This window comes from Megachile rotundata, chromosome 2, assembly GCF_050947335.1.
Source record: "Megachile rotundata isolate GNS110a chromosome 2, iyMegRotu1, whole genome shotgun sequence".
Classification (NCBI taxonomy): Eukaryota; Metazoa; Arthropoda; class Insecta; order Hymenoptera; family Megachilidae; genus Megachile; species Megachile rotundata.
In genome coordinates, this window is record NC_134984.1 from 12,383,523 (window position 1) to 12,405,146 (window position 21,624).

Here is a 21,624-nt window from a genome sequence, read left to right on the forward strand (position 1 = left end):
TGCTTTAAAAAATCGTTTTCAAACGTAAGTTCAAATTATTAAACAAACCTGCAAAATTGCCCATTGTTAATACATAATTACTTACTGTAACCAAAGATGATACATTTAAACATTAGCAGTTAATTTTGACAAGTAGATTAATTATTTGAAATTATCAGTAAACTGTTTCAAACGTAATACAATACGTACTATTATAAAGAACATACGTTTCAAATGTCAATAAAAAGCTTTTTAATTACGTGAACATTGACTTTAATAAACTTGAATATCTGAAATTTTTTAGATAAGTATGTACAATATGTATAAATAATATGAAAAGGTTTTATAAGTAACATAACAACCTATGATAATACATTAGGCTTCTTAAAAAAAAATGACAATGTATAGCAAAAAAAAAACTCATCATTTGTTATAACTACTTTGCTCATTAATTTTGCAAAAAGTCATAGCAATATAACGCATAATATCCATAATGCAAGGTAATGTATTTATGTACAACGTGTGATGATATAACACATGACGATATAACATAAAGCGATGTACTGCGTTGTAACAATATAAGACAATAATAATACGAGGCAACATAATGAGAGATTACATTAGCGCCAGGCAATATATCGCGAGACTTTCAAATGGTAAATCTCGAATATTGCAGTAGATAATTTCTTTCCCTATATCGCCATTTTCCCCAGAGGAAGTCAAAGATGCTCGTCACTGTGTGAATATAATTCAAATTTTTGTACAAAGAAATTATATTCCCACAAGTATAAATTTTTGTTAAAATGCTAAGTAATTTTACGATAGTCGTAAAATTTGGATGAATATTCATGTTAAATGTAGTAGTTATAATAGCAGTTATAATATTCAAAGCTTTCGAAATCTTTCATTTTGATATTTCAATTGAAGTACGTCAAAAAGAGGAAATGCAGAGACGCCACCATGCAATCGATTGACCAATCAGGAACGGAGGGTTTCGGGTTAGTCGAGTCTGCGACGTATACATTTCGGAATGCAAGCAGTGCCCAGTGAAAAGATGGTGCTTTGATGGTTGAGACATTCGTTCCGTGGTTGTTCCTAGCCGACAAACCGTGGTTGCCAGCCATATTGTTTTACCGCAGTGTTTGTTTTGGTGCAGCTCAGTCAAAGTACGAAGAAATCCAACGAGATCAGCACGAAGGAAGTCAGAAGAACGAGAGTGCAGTTAGAGAATCTACTCAGACAGTGCGCGTATACGGTGGTTTTGCTGTATTTTTCGGCACAATCATCGTTACTCGCGGGCTAAGCCCATAATCTGGGTGTCAGTCGTGAACAGGACGGTAAACGAGAGAAATGGCCTGCGCCACATTAAAGAGATCTTTGGAGTTCGACCCGGTGCATAGTCATGGTCGTCCTAGTAAACGACGAAGATGTGTACCAATGTGTGTCTCTCCCGGTACATCGACGCAAGCCAATTCCAGGCCACAAAATCCATCGCCTTTTGGCGAAGTAACCCATAAACTTACCCCTGGTAATTGCTATGAACCACGGCCATTTTTAATTTTTCTTTTTTCCTTTTCGTTCTTTTTTACCACGTTATGACAGGGAAAGGACGGCTAGATCATTCTAGCGATTTAAAACTTAAAATTCGGTACGTTTAAAAGGGGGAGGGAAGGTGCGGCGTTTCGGTAGGGGAAGATGGGTAAATCATATGGTAATGTAGTAACGGACATTGAGAATGAGCCTTCCTTTTTTCTTTTTTTTTTTTATTAATTTACTGTTTTCCCATTATTTCAAAGTATTCTTTTCAAAGTTATTCATAACTTTATGTTTTAAATAAATTATTCTTAGGATGTATTGTCAAAAAATATTTAAAAATGACAGTATTGTTATCTCAGTTTGTATTTAAATATTTATAAAATATGTTATTGATAAATATAATTATTTATAATATTTGTTCTAAATATTGCAATATATAGAATTATATTATTTAAATTTGTAGAATTCATATAATCTAAAATCTTTATTTATTGACAAAGTGTCATTGTTATAGTTACAGTTTTTTTGAAAAATATATTTTTTATATTTAGAAAAAATGGCTGCCAATATAAGAGAGGAAATTCGGAGACTGCATCGACGCAAACAATTGCATTTTAGTCCTCAAAACAATAGTGGTGATTCGTCGGATATGGAAGGCCCTGCTAGTCCTTCAAGCCCATCTGCGTGTGGTTCAAATTCACATAGTTATAATCCTAGTGGAAAAGAAAAACCCTTATTCACATTCAGACAGGTATATGTCATTTATCATTTAGAAAACATTAACTGAATAGTGTTGATTAATATATGTTAACAATATTAGGGTCCATGGTTAGCGAGTTGAAAACTGTTAAATAAATAATGTTATAGGTTGGTTTGATCTGTGAACGAATGCTTAAGGAACAAGAAACACAGATCCGAGAAGAATATGATCAGATTTTAAATATGAAGCTCTCTGAACAATATGATGCTTTTGTTAAATTTACCTATGATCAGATACAAAAAAGATTTGAATCTGAAGCTGCGCCAAGTTGTAAGTAAATTTGTTTTATTTTCTTTTTTTATTTTGAAGAATATTTCATTTTAATAATTTTTATGTTTTAGATCTATCCTAAAACAAGATTCTTATTTATAAGGTCATGTTTCTGTGAAGAATATTAGGTGAGAATACAGGTGTCTACTAATTACATACTCGTTTTTTAGTATATAAGTAAATATTTTCGTTAATTTTTTAAACAAACAAAAAAATTTCTATTAAAATAATTATATCCTCTATTAGTTTTTTTTTCTTATTATTATAGATTTCTACTGTGTGAGATAAATTTTTGCTTGAAATTAATTCATGGTATGCAGCACCACCTCGTTCAAGGAAATATCATTAAAAAAATTCATACTATGATTTACATTGAAAAAAAAACGTGTCTGATAAAAAAAACGAAAAAAAAAATTAGTAATGTAAGTTTAGTAGGTTTGCACTAAACAGCATACTACAAAAATCTACAGTGTATACTATTGAAACTAACAATATTTGTACTGTCTGATGTTAGAAATACGCTGGTATCAGGGAACTGTACCGAGATTATAGCTATGTACAAATATTAATACGTACAGAAGTTATACACAGTGCATGACTATGCTTGAAATCGAGAGCTTGACTTGCACAGGGTTCTGTAACATCGCGTAATTAATTAAAATTAGATAACTGTTCATTTCTTGCACGTTATAACAGAAAACATTAAGAATAATATCAAATAATACAAAAAGTTCTTTGTTGATTTAATGGTACATTGTATTAAATGTTGCTCAATTGTATGCAAATACTCTTGCAAAGCAGGCGTACAAACGTATATTAAAGATTTTGGCAGAAGGCACTGTGCATACAAAAAAATTACTGAATAGTATGTTGGGGAAAATTGTTCTCATTGAATTTTATCTTATTTGTACAAAATGTACGTAATATACTTCACATGTGTAGGATGCTTTATTTTGACGATCAGGGTATGAAATATTTTTATTTTGTGTATCATTTTTGCACATATATACTTTCAATGTAAGCAATATTTCCCCCAAAATGGAAGTGTTCGAACTTGAATAACATACATGATTCATGAAATTAAATTGCCAAGATTGCTTTAAACAAACATAAGGTACAATTTTTTTTGTTTAAAAGTAAAAAATAAATCCTTGATATCTTAGTACCGTTATTATAGGATGACTTTTTAGTTTATTATAATTACTTAAATCTAATTGAACTTTTATATACGTGTTGCAAATTCTTTCTTAGCAAAAACTATTTTTTGTTTTAAAATACAAATGCGAAAATTTGTAAAGAAATCAAGATAACGTATATAGTCTATAGCATTGTATGAATATATTGTCAAAAATAAGTATTTGAAATAAAGATTTCATAAAATTTCGCAAATATTTCTGTTCCCTGGTAGCAACGACTTTCTGTAGCATAATAAAACAGTAAATAATGAATATACTATATCTATATTTTAACCGTGCCTATTATTAGACGTATTTATCATAATTCTACTACTTATTACTTACTGTTATCGGTTTTTAAATTTTTTAGTTTATAATTATTTGTTTTTATAATCTATCTTTTTTTTGCGTATTGTTTTGGTCTTTTTTGTATTTAAAAAGAAATTCAGATATACAGTCAAAATAATTACGTTTTATATGAATGAGGTTTTCTTGGCTGCTGCATGCAGGTTTTGGCATAATATGAAGTCCTTTCATGTTAAGAAAGCATAGAGCACCAAGAAACATTTATCCAACTAAGTTTTACTGAAAAATTCATTTTGGTACTATTTGATACATGTATATGAATATACTAAAAAATGTTCCCACATTTGTAAATTTACATTCTGAAAAAGGGCATTAATATTTGCCTTACTTACTTGCAAAAAAAAAGATGTCTTTCAGTTACCAGAACAATTTGGAAACAGTACTAGTGTTTGCACAATAACATATAATGATATACCAAGTGTTAACTGATTACTGAACGTGAAAGAAGAAAGAAATACAAGTGATTTTAATTAACAATAATAAGTAATACCTACTTGAAAAAAATGGATATTGTTTATGTTAAGAGAAATTTGTGTAAAAATATACATAAGAGATTCCTTAAGCATTCAAGGGATTTGATTTCAATTAAAATACCTCCATATTATACTATGTAAGCACTTATTATTGAAATAAATATAAATCTTAAGACTGATTACGCGTATCTCTTTATTTTAGCCTTTATCATGTAAACTGAATAAATTCTTTACAAATATACATAGGATAAACATGTTAATGATTTTTATAAACTTTTTGTAATATTACTGTTTGTACACTATAAAAACTGCAATAATGTTTTGCACTCTTTCCAGACGTCTAGTCTTTCTTGATTGAAAGTGTATGGGATACTAAATCAGTCCTACAATGCACGTAACAAAAATGTTATATATGTTTTCTAATCCCATTTACTAACTTGTGTAATAAAATAATGCTATTAGTAGTATGGCTTCTAGCAAGAAGCCTTTCCAAGACTATATGAAGTTCCCTGTTCATGTTAAGAGACTGTCACTTCTGGGCGGGAAACAAACTTCTATTAATTCATTTGTTTAGAGAAAGGTGCCAAATGTTTCCTTTCTTGTTTTTGGCTTGTGTTGTTGCCATCAAGGTATTCAAGAAGACTACCCCAAATGGTATGTACTAATATATGATGCATGAAATGTCTTTACCGAATAGTAAGCCAAATTAGAATTACTTTATATCTGTTATCACAGGAAAAGTCACAGTCTACCTTGGTAAAAGAGATTTCATTGATCACTTAGATAGTGTAGATCCTATCGATGGAATCGTGGTTGTTGAAAATGATTATCTTCAAGGCAGAAAGGTTTATGGACAGGTACAAATTTTATTTTTTATTCAAATTCAGCGAAGTTTTGTAATTAATATATTCTATAATGTATTAACATACTACATAGGTAACAACAGTTTTCCGCTATGGCCGAGAAGAGGATGAAGTCATGGGTGTCAAGTTCAGCAAGGAACTTGTTCTCTGTCGTGAACAGATAGTTCCAATAAAAAAGGAAAAACAGGACATGACACCCATTCAAGAACGTCTTTTGAAACGACTTGGAGCAAATGCATATCCATTCTTATTTCAATTTCCACAAAATTCTCCTAGCTCAGTTACACTTCAACCAGGTGATGATGATCAAGGAAAACCACTAGGAGTTGAATATACTGTCAAAGTATATGTGGGTGAACATGAAGAAGATAAGGTAATCTATTGCTTAAAACCAAATGTTAATTCACCATATATATGACAATAAATTATTATTCATTTTTAGGGACACAAAAGATCATCCGTTGCATTAGCAATAAAAAAATTACAATATGCTCCACCTACAAGAGGACGTAAATTGCCTAGCTCTTTAGTTTCCAAAGGATTTACATTCTCTCAAGGAAAATTAAATCTTGAAGTCACACTTGATAGGGAGATTTATTACCATGGAGAAAAAGTAGTTGCAAATGTCATAATAACTAATAATTCTCGAAAAGCAGTGAAAAATATTAAGGTATTTAAATATGGTAGTAGTGACAAAAGCTGATGTACTATTCATTACACTATCTTTTAGCTTTTTGTGGTGCAACATTGTGAGGTGACAATGGTTAATACTCAATTCTCTCGACATGTGGCTAGTTTAGAAACACGTGAAGGTTGCCCAATTACACCTGGCGCTTCCTTTACAAAAGAGTTTTATCTTGTACCACTGGCCAGCAGCAATAAGGACCGTCGTGGAATTGCGTTAGATGGTCACCTAAAGGTATGGGAAAAATTTTGAAGAATTTGGTAATTTAATCGATTAATTTTATAATTATTATCTAATATTTAGGATGACGATGTGAATCTTGCATCTTCAACTATGGTTGCCGAGGGTAAAACGCCTGGTGAAGCTATGGGTATTGTTATCTCCTATTCTGTGCGAGTGAAACTGAATTGTGGCACTTTGGGTGGTGAATTGGTAACGGATGTTCCGTTTAAATTAATGCATCCTGCGCCTGGTAAATACATTTTAATATCGATAACGGAATAATATATTCTTAACTACGTATAATTATATATTTAAACATATTTCATTCTCAATAGGAGCTGCAGAAAAAGAAAGAGCCACCTTAAAGAAAAATAAGAGCATTGATCGAGCACGTTATGACAGCTCTTATGCTAATGATGACGATGACAATATCGTATTTGAAGACTTCGCTCGTTTACGTTTGAACGAGCCAGAATAAAGAACATTTACCAAAGTGACAAATATTTACTTCAAAGGAATCTTGGATCTTCAATACAATTTTACTGAAATATAATAGAATTATCAACGGAATTAGTGAAAAGATAATAAACTGTAACGTGTACATGTATAGAATGTATTATATCATTTTTATTCTAGGATTCTTTTGATGTAAGATATGTCCAATTACTGAAAGAAGAATAAAAAGGTACAGAAGGTAAAAACATCACAATATCCGCAATGCATTCATTGGTCCGTGAAAATTAAAAATAATAATCTAAAAAAAATATTACAAAAATGCAAAAAAAAAAAGCGAAAAGTGTTACATGAAAAGTATATATCGTCTTAGAATTTCTATTCGATGGTGGTGGTCGATTAGAAATTCACATAAGGGCGAACAAAAAAAATGATAAATGATTTTAAGTAAGCTTAATAAATAACTTATATTTGGTTAAGATTAAAGTTTTCCCGCCTTACCAGAAGTGACATGTATGCTATTAATTTTTATTTATCATGATTATAACGTGTCTGTACATGTTTATTTATTACAAACTGGCAATGTTAAGTAATATCTGTATGTTAGAAAAAAATATAAAAGTTACAAAATGTAAATTTATGGGTTTGTTTGCTTTATATTTTATTATAATTAATTATATACATACACGTCTATTTAAATTGAAAGAAAATAAATTTCTGCCAAACCCAGAGAATTATTTATTTTAAGACTATACAAAATATTACAAGAATCTCAGTAACCACTCAGTCTTGCAAAGCATTGTTAAGCAGTTAACAATACTGACTGTATTTTGTCTAGTCATACATGTGAGAATAATACTCCTGATATGCTTGGATATATGCTTCTTTCTCCACGGGAGTCATTTCCGCAATTAATGCGTCATTTACATCTGCGATAGCAACAGTTTTTCCTGCGACAGTTACTGTCGGTACAAGGTCATCATCTTCCGAATCCATAGTTTCTACTTCTCCTAAAATGTTTGAAAACCATACTTTAAACATAGAATCATTCTATGATATATTCAAACCCGTTTATGAAAATCATACCTGTGTCAATAGCTTGCATTTCAGCGACTTCTTCATTATCACTACTATCACTAGATTCTTGAGGTAATACAGATTTTATAGCAGCTGTTGAATTTGTTCCTCCTTTCTTTTCATGAGCTAATAAGACAGACATAATATCTTCGCCTTGCTTGTTATTTGTTGCTGTTGTGTTAGTGGCAGTAGCTGCAGCTTTATCCAAAATGTTCTCTTGCGTACTAATTCCATCAGGCTAAAAGTAAATATTATAAATAACAGGTATTCAAATGAATTTGATAATGAACTTCTAAATTAAAGTTTACCTGTGAGTCGGAATTAATGACGGTACTTTCCATCATCCAAATTGGTCTTTCTTTCCTTCTATTTGCCACATTATCATCGACAGCATCATCACCAATGGTAACATCTACTCTAGTATCTTCTACTAGGAAACCTGATGACCTTGTAGCTTCACCAGACCATTGTTCACCAGGTGCTCTTAAGCTACTTGGTTTCCTTGTATCAATACTAAGAAAATAGGCATATAAAAAATTATAAATTTTCGTATAAAATTAATCTAACTTTATAAGCTCCAGCTTAATGAGAAATACCTACCCTCTTATGGTGTTTATGTCAACCGGTTCTGGTTCTAGTATTTCTGGAGCTAACTTAATACCTTCTACCTCCCTTAATAGAATATAAAGAGGTTCTAATTGTTCGTTAAATTTGGCCAATAACAGCCTTGAATCTTTTTTTGGAAGGGCAGACTGATCTTCTTCTACTATCTCACGACAATATGTACATCTAAATTCACCAGTAGTCATATCAAATAACTGATCTGCCTATATTGTATCATATTAATAAATATCTTAAAATCCATCTTTATGTAAGATGATAAAACAATGTTTCTCAAATTATCTTCTATCTTTCTATACTTTTCAGTGTTTATTAGCTAGGAATAATTGAATATTACTGTAACAATTATATACTCAAACATTTGAGAAACATTGCTGTAATATTCAAGAATAATTTACTTACTTCAAGATCAGTAAATGTTTTTAAACAATTTGTACATTTAAAACTAGCCCTACTAGTAGCATCTCTTTCTTCAGTTTCCATTCTCTTCTTCATTAAATCTAATTTATATTTTACTACATTTACAAAAGTCTAAAATGCAAAAATAATTAGATTGGCTTAATATATCATTAATAAAAGTTTTCAGTTTATAATACTGTATAGTAGTTTACCTTATAATTAATAAAGTAATAGTTAACTTTTTGTGCTTTACCATCGGACCCAGTTTCCATTTTTAATCTAACTTGTATAAATTTATCATTACGCAAAGTTGATATTCTAGCTCTTAACATTTTACGTTCAAATTTTAGAAGCTCACATATGTCATCTTCTTTCATACCTAGCATAAGTACAATGATATATTTTTATTTAAAACATAGTCTTTTGAAAATAAATGAATACATAAGTCTAATACTTACATGGATTTCTAACCAACATATCAACAATTAATGCATCTTCTATCGTATAAAATCCACGTACTACTAAGCGTGCTAATTGTTTCAAACTACTTGGAACTTCTGTAACAAGTCTTTCTTCACCGCTCATTCTGTTCGTCATTACATATATTAAAATATTATCCAAATCACTGAAAGTTATTTAAAAACAGATTAAAAACAGCAAAGATTAAAATAAGATTCATAGTAGTATTTTAAGATAATAGTATTTTAGTAATCAATATCTTATCAAGTATTAAACCTTAACTGGTACTGACACAAAGGAATGTTTACAAATTTACAAATAATTAAAAATAATAAAAGGAAGATAATATTGTAGTTATACTTATTATGTCATTTGAAAACTAAATGGATAAGTTAGACTTTTTTAGAAATTAAAATATGCAGTACCAGTTAATGATTATTAAGTCTATGTTTACAAATAATTTGTTCTGTAATAAAATACACTAACCTCTAAAATCGTATAAATAGTATTTCCTTCAATCATAAAATAACTCGTATCAATATCAATAGAAGCGAATTAAAATACATATCATAATGCCACACGTATATTCACACAAATAAAATAAAAAACAAAAAGATAAAATTCATTATTTCGTCAAAAGACGACAAATACTTGATAACTATGCCACTGGATGCTTGTTTACAATTACAATTATTTCTAGGTTATATGTTCATTGTACAAGAAATTATTAAATGAAAATTTAAATAAGGGGAATAAGAGATTATAAATATAAGTATACATTTTTAAATGTTCTATTAAAGATTATTAATGGCTGCGATTGATAAAGTAAAAATTATTGTTGTTGGAGATTCTGGTAAGAATATATTGGCACAATTTTGATTTTTTATTATTGTTATGATCACTGGATTGTTGTTTACTTTTTGAAAAGAGCGACACACATTAGCAAATATATAAAAGCGTATCTATTATTGGTACATATTATCTAAAAATATGCACTAATTTATTTCCATCATTTTATTTTAGATTTATTTGTAAAATAAGTATTGATAGTAGGTTATGGAATTTAAGATATGTAATGATTAAAAAGACATTTTTTTAAATACAATTTCTTATGTTTAGGTGTTGGGAAAACATCATTAATACATTTAATATGTCAACAACAGCCTATAAGTAATCCTTCGTGGACTATAGGTTGTTCAGTAGAAGTTAAATTGCACGAATACAAACAAGGAACTCCTAATCAAAGAAGATATTTTATTGAATTGTGGGATATTGGTGGAAGTCAAAATCATAAAAATACCAGATCTGTTTTTTACAATCCTACAAATGGTATGACTATAATATATATAAATAGTTTAAAAAGTATAATGCAAAACATTAATAATAAACGATTATCAATAATGTAACAGGTATAATATTAGTACATGATTTAACAAATAGAAAATCACAACAGAATCTTCAAAAATGGCTTGAAGAAGTTTTGAGTAAAGATAGTAATATGAAATCAAAGCCATTCGATGATTTTGATCCTGAAAAATTTGTGGGATCTACCCAGGTAATGAAGGCAATACGAACATATAACTCTGTACAGTATCATTTTATACAAATAATATTTGTCATTCTAGATACCAATTTTAGTTGTTGGTACAAAGTTGGATTTAGTTGCAGAAGTAAGATCAAACGTCCATAGAAGATCTTCAACTATTGCAGAAGAATGTGGTGCTGACGAAATATTTTTAGTATGTTAGCTACTGTTTTTTAATTAATAGCCATTGGTATTGTTTAACTCTAACATGTAAAATCTAATCTTCAGGATTGCCGTCAGGTAAGATCATTAGCTGCTGGATCCAGTTCTTCCGTTAAATTAAGTAGGTTTTTTGATAAAGTGATTGAACGTCGCTATTATTCGTCGAGAGAAGGAATCAGTCCAGACAAGCGAAGACCGCCACTGTATAACCCTCCATATAATACAAAAATTTTTCATAATGATTAAAAATTTGGAAAATTCTTAAGTTTCAATTAATTAATATTACAATTGGACTTATCGTTTATTATTTTAAATTGGTGATGGGTAATTATATTCGCGGGTATGACGGGTATGTAATCTACAGGTGCTGTATTTATCCGGTTATTAAAATTAGAGGATGCCCTAAGTCTTTCTATATCCTTCTTATAAGGTTCTCCTGTTTCCCAGGCTCTCCCTAATATTATCTTAGGGCTCCTCTATACCTTTTCTGGCATTCCCTTATGATCTTCTTAGGAATTCCCTAGATCAGAATTATCTAGAGTCCCTAAGATTCCCCTAGGGTCTCTAGGATTCTCTTTGTCCTAAATTTTCCCTAGGTTCTTCCTTTGCATTTTTGGCCTACACACCAATGTTTATATACATTTCTATAGGTATTTGATTTAGTCATATTATAATTGTAAATAGAATTTTAAGTTCATATAAAACATGGTTAAATTAAATTATTGAAACAAAATTTCTAGAATTTATTATACAATTAAATGTTAATACTATAATATATTTATTTTCTTCTATCTTGTTAAAATATTAAAAAACATAAGTGATATTTTATTTGTTCCAATTTTCATGAAACAAAACACTTTTTGTAAATGAGATTTTATGCGCACATGACGATTTTTATAAACAGTTATGACCATCCATGTTTTCCTTTAATTACGTCATGGCTTAACGCGCGGTAAATGAAAATTACAAAAACTGAATTAAATTTTCTTCAAAATTTCTTTTCGTTGGTTTCAAAATAATGAAGAAGCATCAGTCACAATGTGATAACAAGGAAATTAACGGGAGGATTAATGTTCTTTGAATATACTATTCACTTATGCAGTTATTAACACCTGAATATTATGCTATATACTTTCTAAATTTCTTGGCATGCGTATCCTATTCTAAGGTAGATACGTATAATACATTTTCATATGTCATGTAAAGGTTAAAGCATATGACTGACTAATGTAAAATTGAATCAAATATGTTGGTAGTTGCAACTGTATTGATGAACAAAGATTCCTATGTTTTATTAGATTAACATTATAAATCAAATGTACATATGTAAATTGTTTATTTCTAAGAGTAAGCATATATCTTTGGCGATTAATAACACGCGCATGTTTAAGCAATCAGTACGTAATAAATTATGACCTTTTCTTTAGGACATTTTCCATAATGACTTCTTTACTCTCTAAGAAATTTCTTAATCAGAATTATTTTCCAAATCTATTGTCGCGACTTCAACCTTTGGTTTTTATACAAAATAGTGGATATGTTGCTGATATTATCCAAATGAAAGATGGGCCAATTGTTAGGCTGAATAATAAAATTGTAAGAGGAGAGTTAATGAAAGATGAACATCAAACCAAAGTTGTTAAAACATTGCAAAACATTTATGAAGAAATAAATGGATATAAACCAGAAGAATTTAGTGTCTTGGACAAGTGGCTTGGAAGAAAAAGAAAGCAACCACCGAAAGGATTATATCTCTATGGAGCAGTAGGAGGAGGTAAAACAATGTTGATGGATCTTTTCTATGAATGTTGTCAGGTTTGTAATTTCCACAACTATTTCATGTGAAAAATCATATGTGTACTTGTAATTCGTATGATTTATAATTTGTTTGATATAATGTAAAGATATATCATTTTAGATCGAGAAGAAGAGAAGAGTTCATTTTCATGCCTTTATGGCTGATGTACATAATAAAGTACATGAGGTGAAGAAAAGTATTGTAAGAGATGTTGACAGTACAAAGCTACAACCATTTGATCCAATACCACCAGTTGCCAAAACTATTACTGACGAAGCTTGGTTACTTTGTTTCGATGAATTTCAGGTTTAACTCTAAAGCATATAGTCAATCATATAAAATTAAATAAGACACGTATTAATTGAAATATATATATGTACATCATAGGTAACTGATATTGCAGATGCGATGATATTAAAACGGTTGTTTACTGAACTCTTTGATCATGGTGTAATAGTAATTGCAACCAGTAATAGAGCACCTGATGATTTATATAAAAATGGATTGCAGAGAGGAAATTTTATTCCATTTATACAAGTATTAAAAACTTATTGCATTGTACATTCTTTGGATTCGGGTATAGACTACAGGTTGAAAAATGGACTTAGCGACGAAAAGATCTATTTTATGTATGTAAAAAATGTTTGTGGATACTTTATTACATAAAGTATTTACTTATAAAAAAATTCAACTTTAGTAAAGGAGAGGATGCTGTAAGCGATGTAGATAAAGTATTTAAATACTTATGTTCAAAGGAAAATGATGTTGTAAGATCACGTACTCTTTCCATAAGAGGACGTAATGTTACTTTTGAAAGAACTTGTGGTCAAGTGCTAGATTCAACTTTCGAAGAGTTATGTGACAGAGTAAGTTATTTTGCATACTTTCATTATAAGTAATGTTAAGGATTTACAAGGTATTTGGGCTTTTAACTTAATATAACTTTATAGCCACTTGGAGCCAGTGACTATTTAAAATTAAGTCAAATATTTCACACAATTATTATAAGAGATGTACCACAATTAGATTTTCGATTTAAATCTCAAACAAGGAGATTTATTACATTAATTGATACATTGTATGATAACAAGGTAAGATCGTTATTAACAGTAAAGTTTTGATAAATTAATATATCACAGAAATGTATTACATAAGTGAATCAAATTCGTTAGGTAAGGGTTGTTATATCTGCTGCTGTACCACATACACAGCTTTTTATACCAGAAGGTGACAGCGAATATACGGATGAAAAACGAATGCTAATGGATGATCTCAAAATATCGCATGGTTCAGTAAGTGGAATAATGAAAATTTGTTTCTAAATGTTATTTGCAATTTTGTAAATTTCTATCATTGACAGGATGATTACAAATCCAATCTTTTTACCGGAGAAGAAGAACTTTTTGCTTTCGATCGAACGGTATCACGACTTTCCGAAATGCAAACCGCACAATACTGGGAACAGTGGCAACATTATAGATAATGTTAATTGAAATTAAGAGAGAAATTTTAGTAGTTCATGTTGGTAATTTATTCATGTAAATTAGTAAATGATAAATTCTTAAAAATAGGTTTTGTGGGAGGAAACCATCTTAATATGGAGACGTTATCAGATTCTTTTATCAAAAAAATATTTATATTTTTCTCATTATTGATTTATTTATTTTATATTTAATTATATTCACTGTACAGTAATAAAGAATTCTTGTTATTGAATTCTGCTTAAAAAGCTAAAATTTACTAGGTAATTATAGTCATAAAGACGTTAACGAGCATGAAGGTAATAAAATTCATTTCAGCACGCATATGTTTCTTTTATCTGTAGTTACATTCACAATATCTATACATATTTCATCTCATTATTGTTTAAGTGGTAAAGTAACGAGCTTTTGTATGAACAAATGCATCTACACTTTCATGCCATGTAAAATCGCTACAAATATGGTCAGCGCTTTTACCGAGAAAAAAATAATCTATCAAGGTTGAAACATTCGATGAAAAGGTTTCGTGAAATTGATTTATCTTTCAGAGTTCCTTATCGATCAAGCAATGAACTTTTTGCAAAGATTATCGATTGCCAAGATCATACCACTCAGAAGTAATTACGAAGTTGATCCATAATTTAATTCTAAACACTCCATATTTTTTCTTTAATTTGCTAAGCTGTCATCAACGGGAGTCCAGCTTCGACTATACTATAGTGCGTAGGCTTGCGTAACGAGAGATAAACTAACGGTCAATTGGTCTGAATATATAGAAGTGTTATTTACAGGGAAAGATTCTGCATATTCTGTTACCTCTATATAGATTGATATTATAATATGGAAATTACAGCACGTTTGGAATTGGTAAGATACTCATTATGAATCAAATTTTCAATTTATCATAAACTATGATTTTAAACCTGACAAATAATATATTAATATCACGATAAATGTAAAAATTTTGACATTTTTTATTGGTAAATTAGAGCCAATTAGTACAACTATTTACATTTGTTTTTAATCAAAAAAAGGCTTCACGTATCCGAGGATAAAATACACCCTTCATACGTTCGTTATTCAAGGGTGAATTATAATAATTTTGGCGAAACTTTGGAATAATATCATGTTCCGATGTTCACACCAAATTTTTATAAACAAGGAAATATCTGTGAAAACGATTGTTGGCGATTCGATAAAAGTTTTGTACCATTTTCGTGTCATTTCCTACCTTACTGACGATCGGTTGTTCTGAAAATGATGCAGCAAATTAAACAAAATTTAAAAAATATGAATTTTTAAATATTTTTATTATATGTATATATACATTAATGCATATTATAGTAAATTAAGCCAATAAAATCAATAATAATTGAATTTTTATTAAAATTAAACAAGTGGCGCCATCTCTCCGGCGAACAGGGTGAACTACACGGTTTTGAAACTGTAGTTTCGTTAGTTCCCGTACATTGTCGCTAGATGGCGACTCGTGACACGGAAACAGGCTAATTAGAATTTGTCTAAGAATGGTTAAAAATTTATATTCTATAATATATACTAGGTCTGTTTGATTGAGGCGCTCCGCGCCTAATCTAACAATGTTGAGCAAGCGAGTAAATTTCACGCTAAAGCAAAAATAGTCAACCGTGTCATCCGGTTGAATTGGTTGACTGGTGCAAAAGAAAAACGCGGACAAAGAAGTTGCAAAGTCAAGTATAAGAGTTTCGCTCGCTCGGTCAATTATAATTTCTACCGTGGCACTGTTATCTTATTCTAGTTTGGATAATGTCACATGTGATAAGGAGTTAGTTCCTGAATGAAAGCAAAATTTGCATTAAAATCTATACATCTACGAATTCTCTACAATATTAAATATTTTATTGTATTCTAAAATCTTACCTTACAAATTGTAATTTTTAATTTCTCTACTTTCACCGCTCACCAGCAGATGGCGCGAAAGATACTGTTTTCAAACAAATCATGAAATTAAAAAAGCGTGTAAAAATGAGGCTTATATAATATTTTCAGTAATCAGCATTAATTACTTCGTAATAGTAAGATGTTATCGACAAATTACGTAGTTATATCATTCTACTTAAAAATTTAAACCAAACGATATAAACGTGATCGATTTTGTTTTCCGCATCGATAAAAATGAAAACTTTCGAAAAACGCGTTCGCAATATTATAGAAAAGCGATCATAGAGTAGGTCTACGATATTGACATACAGTTGTATTCCTAAATTTTTTTCTCCAGTTATTTATTGGAGGTCAGTGATAAAAGGGAACCCCAGCGGATCACTCTCGAACACCAGCGAGGGTCGAGAAATTTCGTAATGCCGTGCTTATTATATTTATCTTTCGCGATTAAAGCAATAATACATAGACCGTACAATCGTCAGTAAACTTCGCAACTTACGATCAGTAGAAAATGAAAATATTTGTCACTATTCGAATACATATTTTATTCTTGTATCGATTATGAAACGCGACAGCGAAGCTTCATGAAAATTCGCACAGCTTACGAGGGGAGTACTGTCGGTAATACGTAAGTTGTACAATAATATTTGTATCGCGAAACAAAACAATTTATCCAGATAATTTTATCGTTCTGTGTCGAAAAAAATTTATGTTCATTTGACGTGTAGCGATGGGTTTGAGTACCTCGCGAGTCCATTTGAACATTTTAGTAGATTCGAGTTTTCTAGGATGATGAAATAGAAAAGGGAGAGGTCAGCCCGAATAAAAAATTGTCAAAGTGCAAGTATAATTATAAGTCTGTAGTTGTAATAAACTATAATCGTGTTGTAGTTTTTACGATAGTTTCTGTGTAAAAACTATTCGCGCATAACTTATTTGTAATCAAGTTTCGTCAGTCGTACGATAACACGCATTGCTCGATGAAAAGTCGAGCATCATGTTTCGATTAATCTTTCCAGAATTTCTGTCTTTCTCTGCAATCAATCAGCAAATCAAACATGCTGTATTATTCTATTGTGCTACACTACTCTGTTTTATTATACATTGTATAATCATCTTGCTATCTGTTTCGCAATTCTATTTAAACCACCATTCTTTTTCCTGTTATTTCACCAGCTTCGGAACTTGTTGCAGATGAAACGATTGACGTAGAAGTCGCGTCAAACGATAACAAAGGAAATAAACGTAGCAAAAGAAACATTTCTCTGGTGGATATTTCCATCGACACGTTGAGAATCAGTTTCGTTTCAGCGCTCAAAGTGAATTCTACCGTAAATATCGATCACGGTAATCGATAACGGAGAAAGGAGAAAAGAATACGATTCACTGTCTGATTATTCGTTCTTCGTGACCCGAATAGCAATTATCTATCGTCGGTTTTTATCGATGCTCGATTAAAGTTGGCTGACGGTCGCCGAAGAGGAAATTCCCTGGAGGCGCGAAGAATTATGAAATATTCGAGAATAATCGGTCAACTATTCCCGTCTATGTGCACGGTAGATTCGTTAACTGTTGCACGTAGAGTGGTTTTCGAGAGCAAACAGTCAATTGCACGATTCCCCGTTCAGTTTGTTCGACAACGATCCGGTTCCATTATAATATTGCGTGTAAACAAATTAAAATTCGTCACAATACGGCGTTAGAGGATTATCGATAGCTATCTATCGATTCCTCGTCGAAGTTATCGCGATGGGCATATAAATATATGTATGGAAAAAGTTTCGAATCACTTTGAATTTTACTCGAACGCTGGGAGAAGCCTCGAAGCTTCTGAAATATTAGTGATTTTCAAAAATGGATGCCTTGCAAATGAACCTCGAATTTGAAAATTTACAAGGAAATCGATTGCTTAGAATATTTAATGCATACTTTGATGTTTCTACTTACATTGAAAGAGAGGATCTTAATAATCAAAAATGGTTTTAGCTTCTTCGTTCCAGTGACTTCTTTCATTCTCCATTCTGTGAAGTTTCAATTAGGAAAGTTCGACGCTGCTGAAAATCTGGTATTTCGGGTCGGAATTTGTTTACGACCAAAGGGAAGGTGTTCTTTGTGGACGATCAGCGAAATTATGCATTACTCGTTGCATCGCAAAGTAGCTTCCGCTTCCACTAGGGACGACCGGTGAAAACTGAATTCGGAGTCCGTTCGAGCTTCCGTTGGTCTTTTGCGCGGGTTTCGACCATCGTTGCACCGTAATTTGCAAGCTGCAGCTTGATTTCACCTTTTCAGTTCGCGAAGAATTCGCAATTCTGACTTTCCTTCTTTTTCTTTTATTTATCGATCCTTCAACTTCATGAATTTCGATGGAGACAACGATTATCGGTCTTCACTAATTTTACATTCATAAATTAAAATTGCAAACGAAATAATGTGAAAGAAAACGAACAGCTTGCATCATCGTTATTTACATCAGTCGTTCCGAAGATAAATTACTCTATAAACTCAGAAACTGTAACGTTTGTAGCGAGCGCTGAAACACAATTGTACAATCATTTTTATTTCGGAACTAATCCGGATGAGTATTCATTAATACAGCACAGTCATTACTTTGTGGCGGAATAAATTGGATCGAAATAAACTCAGATTAAAATTAGCTCGCAGATTAAAAAGTTCTTGTTTTCCTTGTTTATTCGAAACCCTGCATTCCTTTAACATGTCGTTTCAATTGGTACCAAAAGAACTAACCACCGATTCTTTTTCCTCTATACTTGATTGTGTCACGTGAGTCTGCGTAATCTCAATGTTATGCAAGAAAAACTGTTTTGCCAATGAAACATCGCTTGACAGTTTACAAATAAAGTCACAACAAAACTGTAAATAGTTTACCGATTAGCAATCAAGTTTCCTCGCGAAAACAAGACTTGCTTCTACACATTGTAGAACTAATTAATTAGAAATTTATTCAATTGCGTACTAGACATTTTTAAAAGATACTAGAAATAGAAATAATGATAGATTTTTTTTAAGAAATAATAATTCGATCAGTAATATTTTAAATTGCGGAGGACACCTGTTTTAAAATTGACGAGCTTTCCCGAACCCTTCAATTGAAACACAAAAGAATTCTTTCGGTCGGTTCAATAATTTGAACACCTCTGTCGAAATGTTGTCTGGCCCTCTTTACACCGGAAGTTTCAGATAACTAAGAATGATGGCCGTGAAAACGAAGGGTTTCAACGAACTCAACCCTCGTTAAGACGGCTCATTTTTCTCCACCCGATATCTGTTGTCTGCCCCTTGAACAACTACAAGAAAACGAGTACTTCTCGTTCTCTAAACATGTACATTTGTAGACTTCTTTCGGGGTGGGCCATATACCGAGTGCTTTCGAAATACGTCGCTTACAAAATATATTTAATCACCTCTCTTACATTATAACTATTCTTACATTAATCTTACATTACAAAACGAGTACTTTTCGTTCTCTAAACATGTACATTCGTAGACTTCTTTTGGGGTGGGCCATATACCGAGTGGTTTCGAAATACGCCGCTTACAAAATATATTTAACCACCTTTCTTACATTATAACTTTCACTACATCTATTTATCTTTACTACACATCGTATACTTTATACTAGTATAAAATGGCAACATTTTTTCTAGGAAAATACATGGAGATGCTTTATTCCTTATTCTTAATTAAAGAAAGCCTACCAGAGTGTGCATCCGTTCTCCGATAACGTAATATCACGTTAAAAAGAGGATTGTATGAAAAATTCTAGGGAAGGCTGTTGATCGCAGGGGGGTAACGATAAAGCCGACATGTGTTCAAGAAAAAGTCTGTACCTTGATTAATTCACTGGCAATTATTGATAACTGCATGATTAAATTCTCGTGTCAAAATGTAAACATTTTGCGGTGTTCATTCGTTCTTGTATCGAGCTGGCGACAACGTCGAAATCTTGTGATTCTGTGCCTTTCGATTTACGTATGTGGATTGTGATCATAATTGCTAAGTGACATATGTACACATATGCTTTGGGTGACATGTGTATACATATGCTTTTGTGACATATGTACAAGTAGAATTTGATAGAGCTGTTTCATAAAAAAAAATCATTTAATAATGAAAATTATTAATGGAGGTATACATATGCTTTTAGTGACATGTGTATACATATGCTTTTGTGACATATGTACAAGTAGAATTTGATAGAGCTGTTTCATACAGAAAAATCATTTAATAATAAAAATTATTAATGGAGGTATACATATGCTTTTAGTGCCATGTGTATACATATGCTTTTGTGACATATGTACAAGTAGAATTTGATAGAGCTGTTTCATAAAAAAAAATCATTTAATAATAAAAATTATTAATGGAGGTATACATATGCTTCTAGTGATATATGTATATAATTTATAGATTTTGCAAAAGTAAAAGTACAAGTATTAATTGTAAAATGATAAAATTATCAATATACGTATGTGTCGTGTACTGTGTGGGTGGACGTGTAAAGTGGGGATAAGTACGCAAATATATTTGTGAAATGGAAATGTACATAATGACTGGTATTAATACCAGATTAAAAATATTACGTATGCCGTATTTGTTGGAGCCGCAACAACAGCGAGATTATAAAAACATATTTAAACGGGACAAATTTTAGACTATCGACTAACAATTATAAATGCAAGTTGTGTTATAATAACGGTACTAGTATAATAATTATTCCAGTAAAAACTGGAAGTAATTTGTAGAGGAGATATCGAACATTATCACTGGCAGGACACACACGACCAAAATTCCTCGCAAATTGCTGCACGTGTCATCGCCGGCGCATAAATCTGCCACTGGATCCTCCGAGGCGTTCGAGCCGGGAACACGATTGAATTGTAATTAATATTCGGACGAATTCGTGCAACAGATTGTCAGCATGACGGAAATTGCCTTCGATGACGAAAGAAAGAATTCAACAGCGGAGCAACAGGTTTGGATTGTAATAACGAGAACAAGTATCATAATCGAAGATTACTGTTTATCGAAGAAAACTTCCTGCTTATAAACGAGGTGTACGAGTTTTCCGAGGACGAATGCGGTTGAATATTTATGCATTGAAATTAATCTTTAATAAGATATATGATGCTGTCGACTCATACTTTAATTCGATTTTAACGACAGACTACACAGTTGCCAACAGAAATTAACTGTCCTATATACTTGTACATATAGCAAACTGTTACGTGTTGTGTATCGTAGAGCCAGTGATCTCAAATTTTGTGTAGCAATTAGTAAATTGCAGCAGTGTTCACATGCCGATAACACAAATTGAAA

The 21,624-nt window shown here is 31.2% G+C and overlaps 5 protein-coding genes and 1 long non-coding RNA gene across 7 annotated transcripts; 4 read left to right on the forward strand and 2 right to left on the reverse strand.

Annotated features, from left to right (window-relative positions):
- The first annotated feature begins 1,017 nt into the window (after positions 1 to 1,017).
- akirin lies at positions 1,018 to 4,738 on the forward strand. Of its 2 annotated transcripts, none has more exons than XR_013041531.1 (5): positions 1,018 to 1,507; positions 2,067 to 2,266; positions 2,383 to 2,545; positions 2,617 to 2,685; positions 2,814 to 4,738. XR_013041531.1 is itself a non-coding variant. In XM_003699152.3 (5 exons), exons 1-4 carry the CDS (start codon positions 1,330 to 1,332, stop codon positions 2,625 to 2,627), a joined length of 552 nt encoding a protein of 183 aa, XP_003699200.1. In that variant the 5' UTR covers positions 1,018 to 1,329; the 3' UTR covers positions 2,628 to 2,673; positions 2,814 to 4,738. The 2 variants fall into 2 exon arrangements, 1 of the variants encoding a protein (XP_003699200.1); XM_003699152.3 differs by having other exon boundaries at positions 2,617 to 2,673.
- A 317-nt stretch (positions 4,739 to 5,055) lies between these two features.
- Positions 5,056 to 7,418, forward strand: Arr2 (arrestin 2). The gene is made up of 7 exons (XM_003699141.3): positions 5,056 to 5,213; positions 5,295 to 5,416; positions 5,496 to 5,795; positions 5,865 to 6,092; positions 6,153 to 6,341; positions 6,411 to 6,579; positions 6,665 to 7,418. Exons 1-7 carry the CDS (start codon positions 5,075 to 5,077, stop codon positions 6,805 to 6,807), a joined length of 1,290 nt encoding a protein of 429 aa, XP_003699189.2. The 5' UTR covers positions 5,056 to 5,074; the 3' UTR covers positions 6,808 to 7,418.
- A 78-nt stretch (positions 7,419 to 7,496) lies between these two features.
- TfIIEalpha (transcription factor IIEalpha) lies at positions 7,497 to 9,965 on the reverse strand. The gene is made up of 8 exons (XM_003699140.3): positions 9,825 to 9,965; positions 9,338 to 9,504; positions 9,092 to 9,258; positions 8,883 to 9,011; positions 8,460 to 8,686; positions 8,168 to 8,372; positions 7,869 to 8,097; positions 7,497 to 7,792 (listed from the first exon to the last, which is right to left on the reverse strand). The coding sequence occupies exons 2-8, from the start codon at positions 9,474 to 9,476 to the stop codon at positions 7,617 to 7,619; spliced, it is 1,272 nt and encodes a 423-aa protein (XP_003699188.2). The 5' UTR covers positions 9,477 to 9,504; positions 9,825 to 9,965; the 3' UTR covers positions 7,497 to 7,616.
- Positions 9,966 to 10,051: 86 nt separating this feature from the next.
- On the forward strand, positions 10,052 to 11,357 carry LOC100876109 (rab-like protein 3). The gene is made up of 5 exons (XM_003699139.3): positions 10,052 to 10,191; positions 10,458 to 10,667; positions 10,748 to 10,893; positions 10,964 to 11,077; positions 11,152 to 11,357. Exons 1-5 carry the CDS (start codon positions 10,146 to 10,148, stop codon positions 11,329 to 11,331), a joined length of 696 nt encoding a protein of 231 aa, XP_003699187.1. The 5' UTR covers positions 10,052 to 10,145; the 3' UTR covers positions 11,332 to 11,357.
- Positions 11,358 to 12,525: 1,168 nt separating this feature from the next.
- On the forward strand, positions 12,526 to 14,688 carry LOC100875996 (putative ATPase N2B). The gene is made up of 7 exons (XM_003699138.3): positions 12,526 to 12,900; positions 13,004 to 13,189; positions 13,271 to 13,512; positions 13,581 to 13,749; positions 13,834 to 13,974; positions 14,056 to 14,175; positions 14,244 to 14,688. Exons 1-7 carry the CDS (start codon positions 12,526 to 12,528, stop codon positions 14,364 to 14,366), a joined length of 1,356 nt encoding a protein of 451 aa, XP_003699186.2. The 3' UTR covers positions 14,367 to 14,688.
- Positions 14,689 to 15,655: 967 nt separating this feature from the next.
- Positions 15,656 to 20,858, reverse strand: LOC143266588 (uncharacterized). Its single transcript, XR_013041532.1, has 2 exons — positions 18,232 to 20,858; positions 15,656 to 18,114 (listed from the first exon to the last, which is right to left on the reverse strand). It is a non-coding gene; the product is annotated as an uncharacterized LOC143266588 (long non-coding RNA).
- Positions 20,859 to 21,624: the final 766 nt, after the last annotated feature.

What these genes read in the sequence shown, in the direction of transcription:
- akirin (XM_003699152.3), top strand. Translation starts at nt 1,330, where the DNA reads ATGGCCTGCGCCACATTAAAGAGATCTTTGGAGTTCGACCCGGTGCAT. An exon ending in AACCCATAAACTTACCCCTG is followed by an intron (nt 1,508 to 2,066) that starts GTAATTGCTATG and finishes TTTTATATTTAG; the next exon opens with AAAAAATGGCTGCCAATATA. An exon ending in CCTTATTCACATTCAGACAG is followed by an intron (nt 2,267 to 2,382) that starts GTATATGTCATT and finishes ATAATGTTATAG; the next exon opens with GTTGGTTTGATCTGTGAACG.
- Arr2 (XM_003699141.3), top strand. Translation starts at nt 5,075, where the DNA reads ATGTTAAGAGACTGTCACTTCTGGGCGGGAAACAAACTTCTATTAATT. An exon ending in CGTTAGATGGTCACCTAAAG is followed by an intron (nt 6,342 to 6,410) that starts GTATGGGAAAAA and finishes TCTAATATTTAG; the next exon opens with GATGACGATGTGAATCTTGC. An exon ending in ATTAATGCATCCTGCGCCTG is followed by an intron (nt 6,580 to 6,664) that starts GTAAATACATTT and finishes CATTCTCAATAG; the next exon opens with GAGCTGCAGAAAAAGAAAGA.
- TfIIEalpha (XM_003699140.3), bottom strand. Translation starts at nt 9,476, where the DNA reads ATGACGAACAGAATGAGCGGTGAAGAAAGACTTGTTACAGAAGTTCCA. An exon ending in TATGTTGGTTAGAAATCCAT is followed by an intron (nt 9,259 to 9,337) that starts GTAAGTATTAGA and finishes TACTTATGCTAG; the next exon opens with GTATGAAAGAAGATGACATA. An exon ending in TCATTAATTCCGACTCACAG is followed by an intron (nt 8,098 to 8,167) that starts GTAAACTTTAAT and finishes ATTTACTTTTAG; the next exon opens with CCTGATGGAATTAGTACGCA.
- LOC100876109 (XM_003699139.3), top strand. Translation starts at nt 10,146, where the DNA reads ATGGCTGCGATTGATAAAGTAAAAATTATTGTTGTTGGAGATTCTG. An exon ending in TTTTTACAATCCTACAAATG is followed by an intron (nt 10,668 to 10,747) that starts GTATGACTATAA and finishes ATAATGTAACAG; the next exon opens with GTATAATATTAGTACATGAT. An exon ending in AATTTGTGGGATCTACCCAG is followed by an intron (nt 10,894 to 10,963) that starts GTAATGAAGGCA and finishes TTGTCATTCTAG; the next exon opens with ATACCAATTTTAGTTGTTGG.
- LOC100875996 (XM_003699138.3), top strand. Translation starts at nt 12,526, where the DNA reads ATGACTTCTTTACTCTCTAAGAAATTTCTTAATCAGAATTATTTTCCA. An exon ending in TTTTCTATGAATGTTGTCAG is followed by an intron (nt 12,901 to 13,003) that starts GTTTGTAATTTC and finishes ATATCATTTTAG; the next exon opens with ATCGAGAAGAAGAGAAGAGT. An exon ending in TCAAAATATCGCATGGTTCA is followed by an intron (nt 14,176 to 14,243) that starts GTAAGTGGAATA and finishes TATCATTGACAG; the next exon opens with GATGATTACAAATCCAATCT.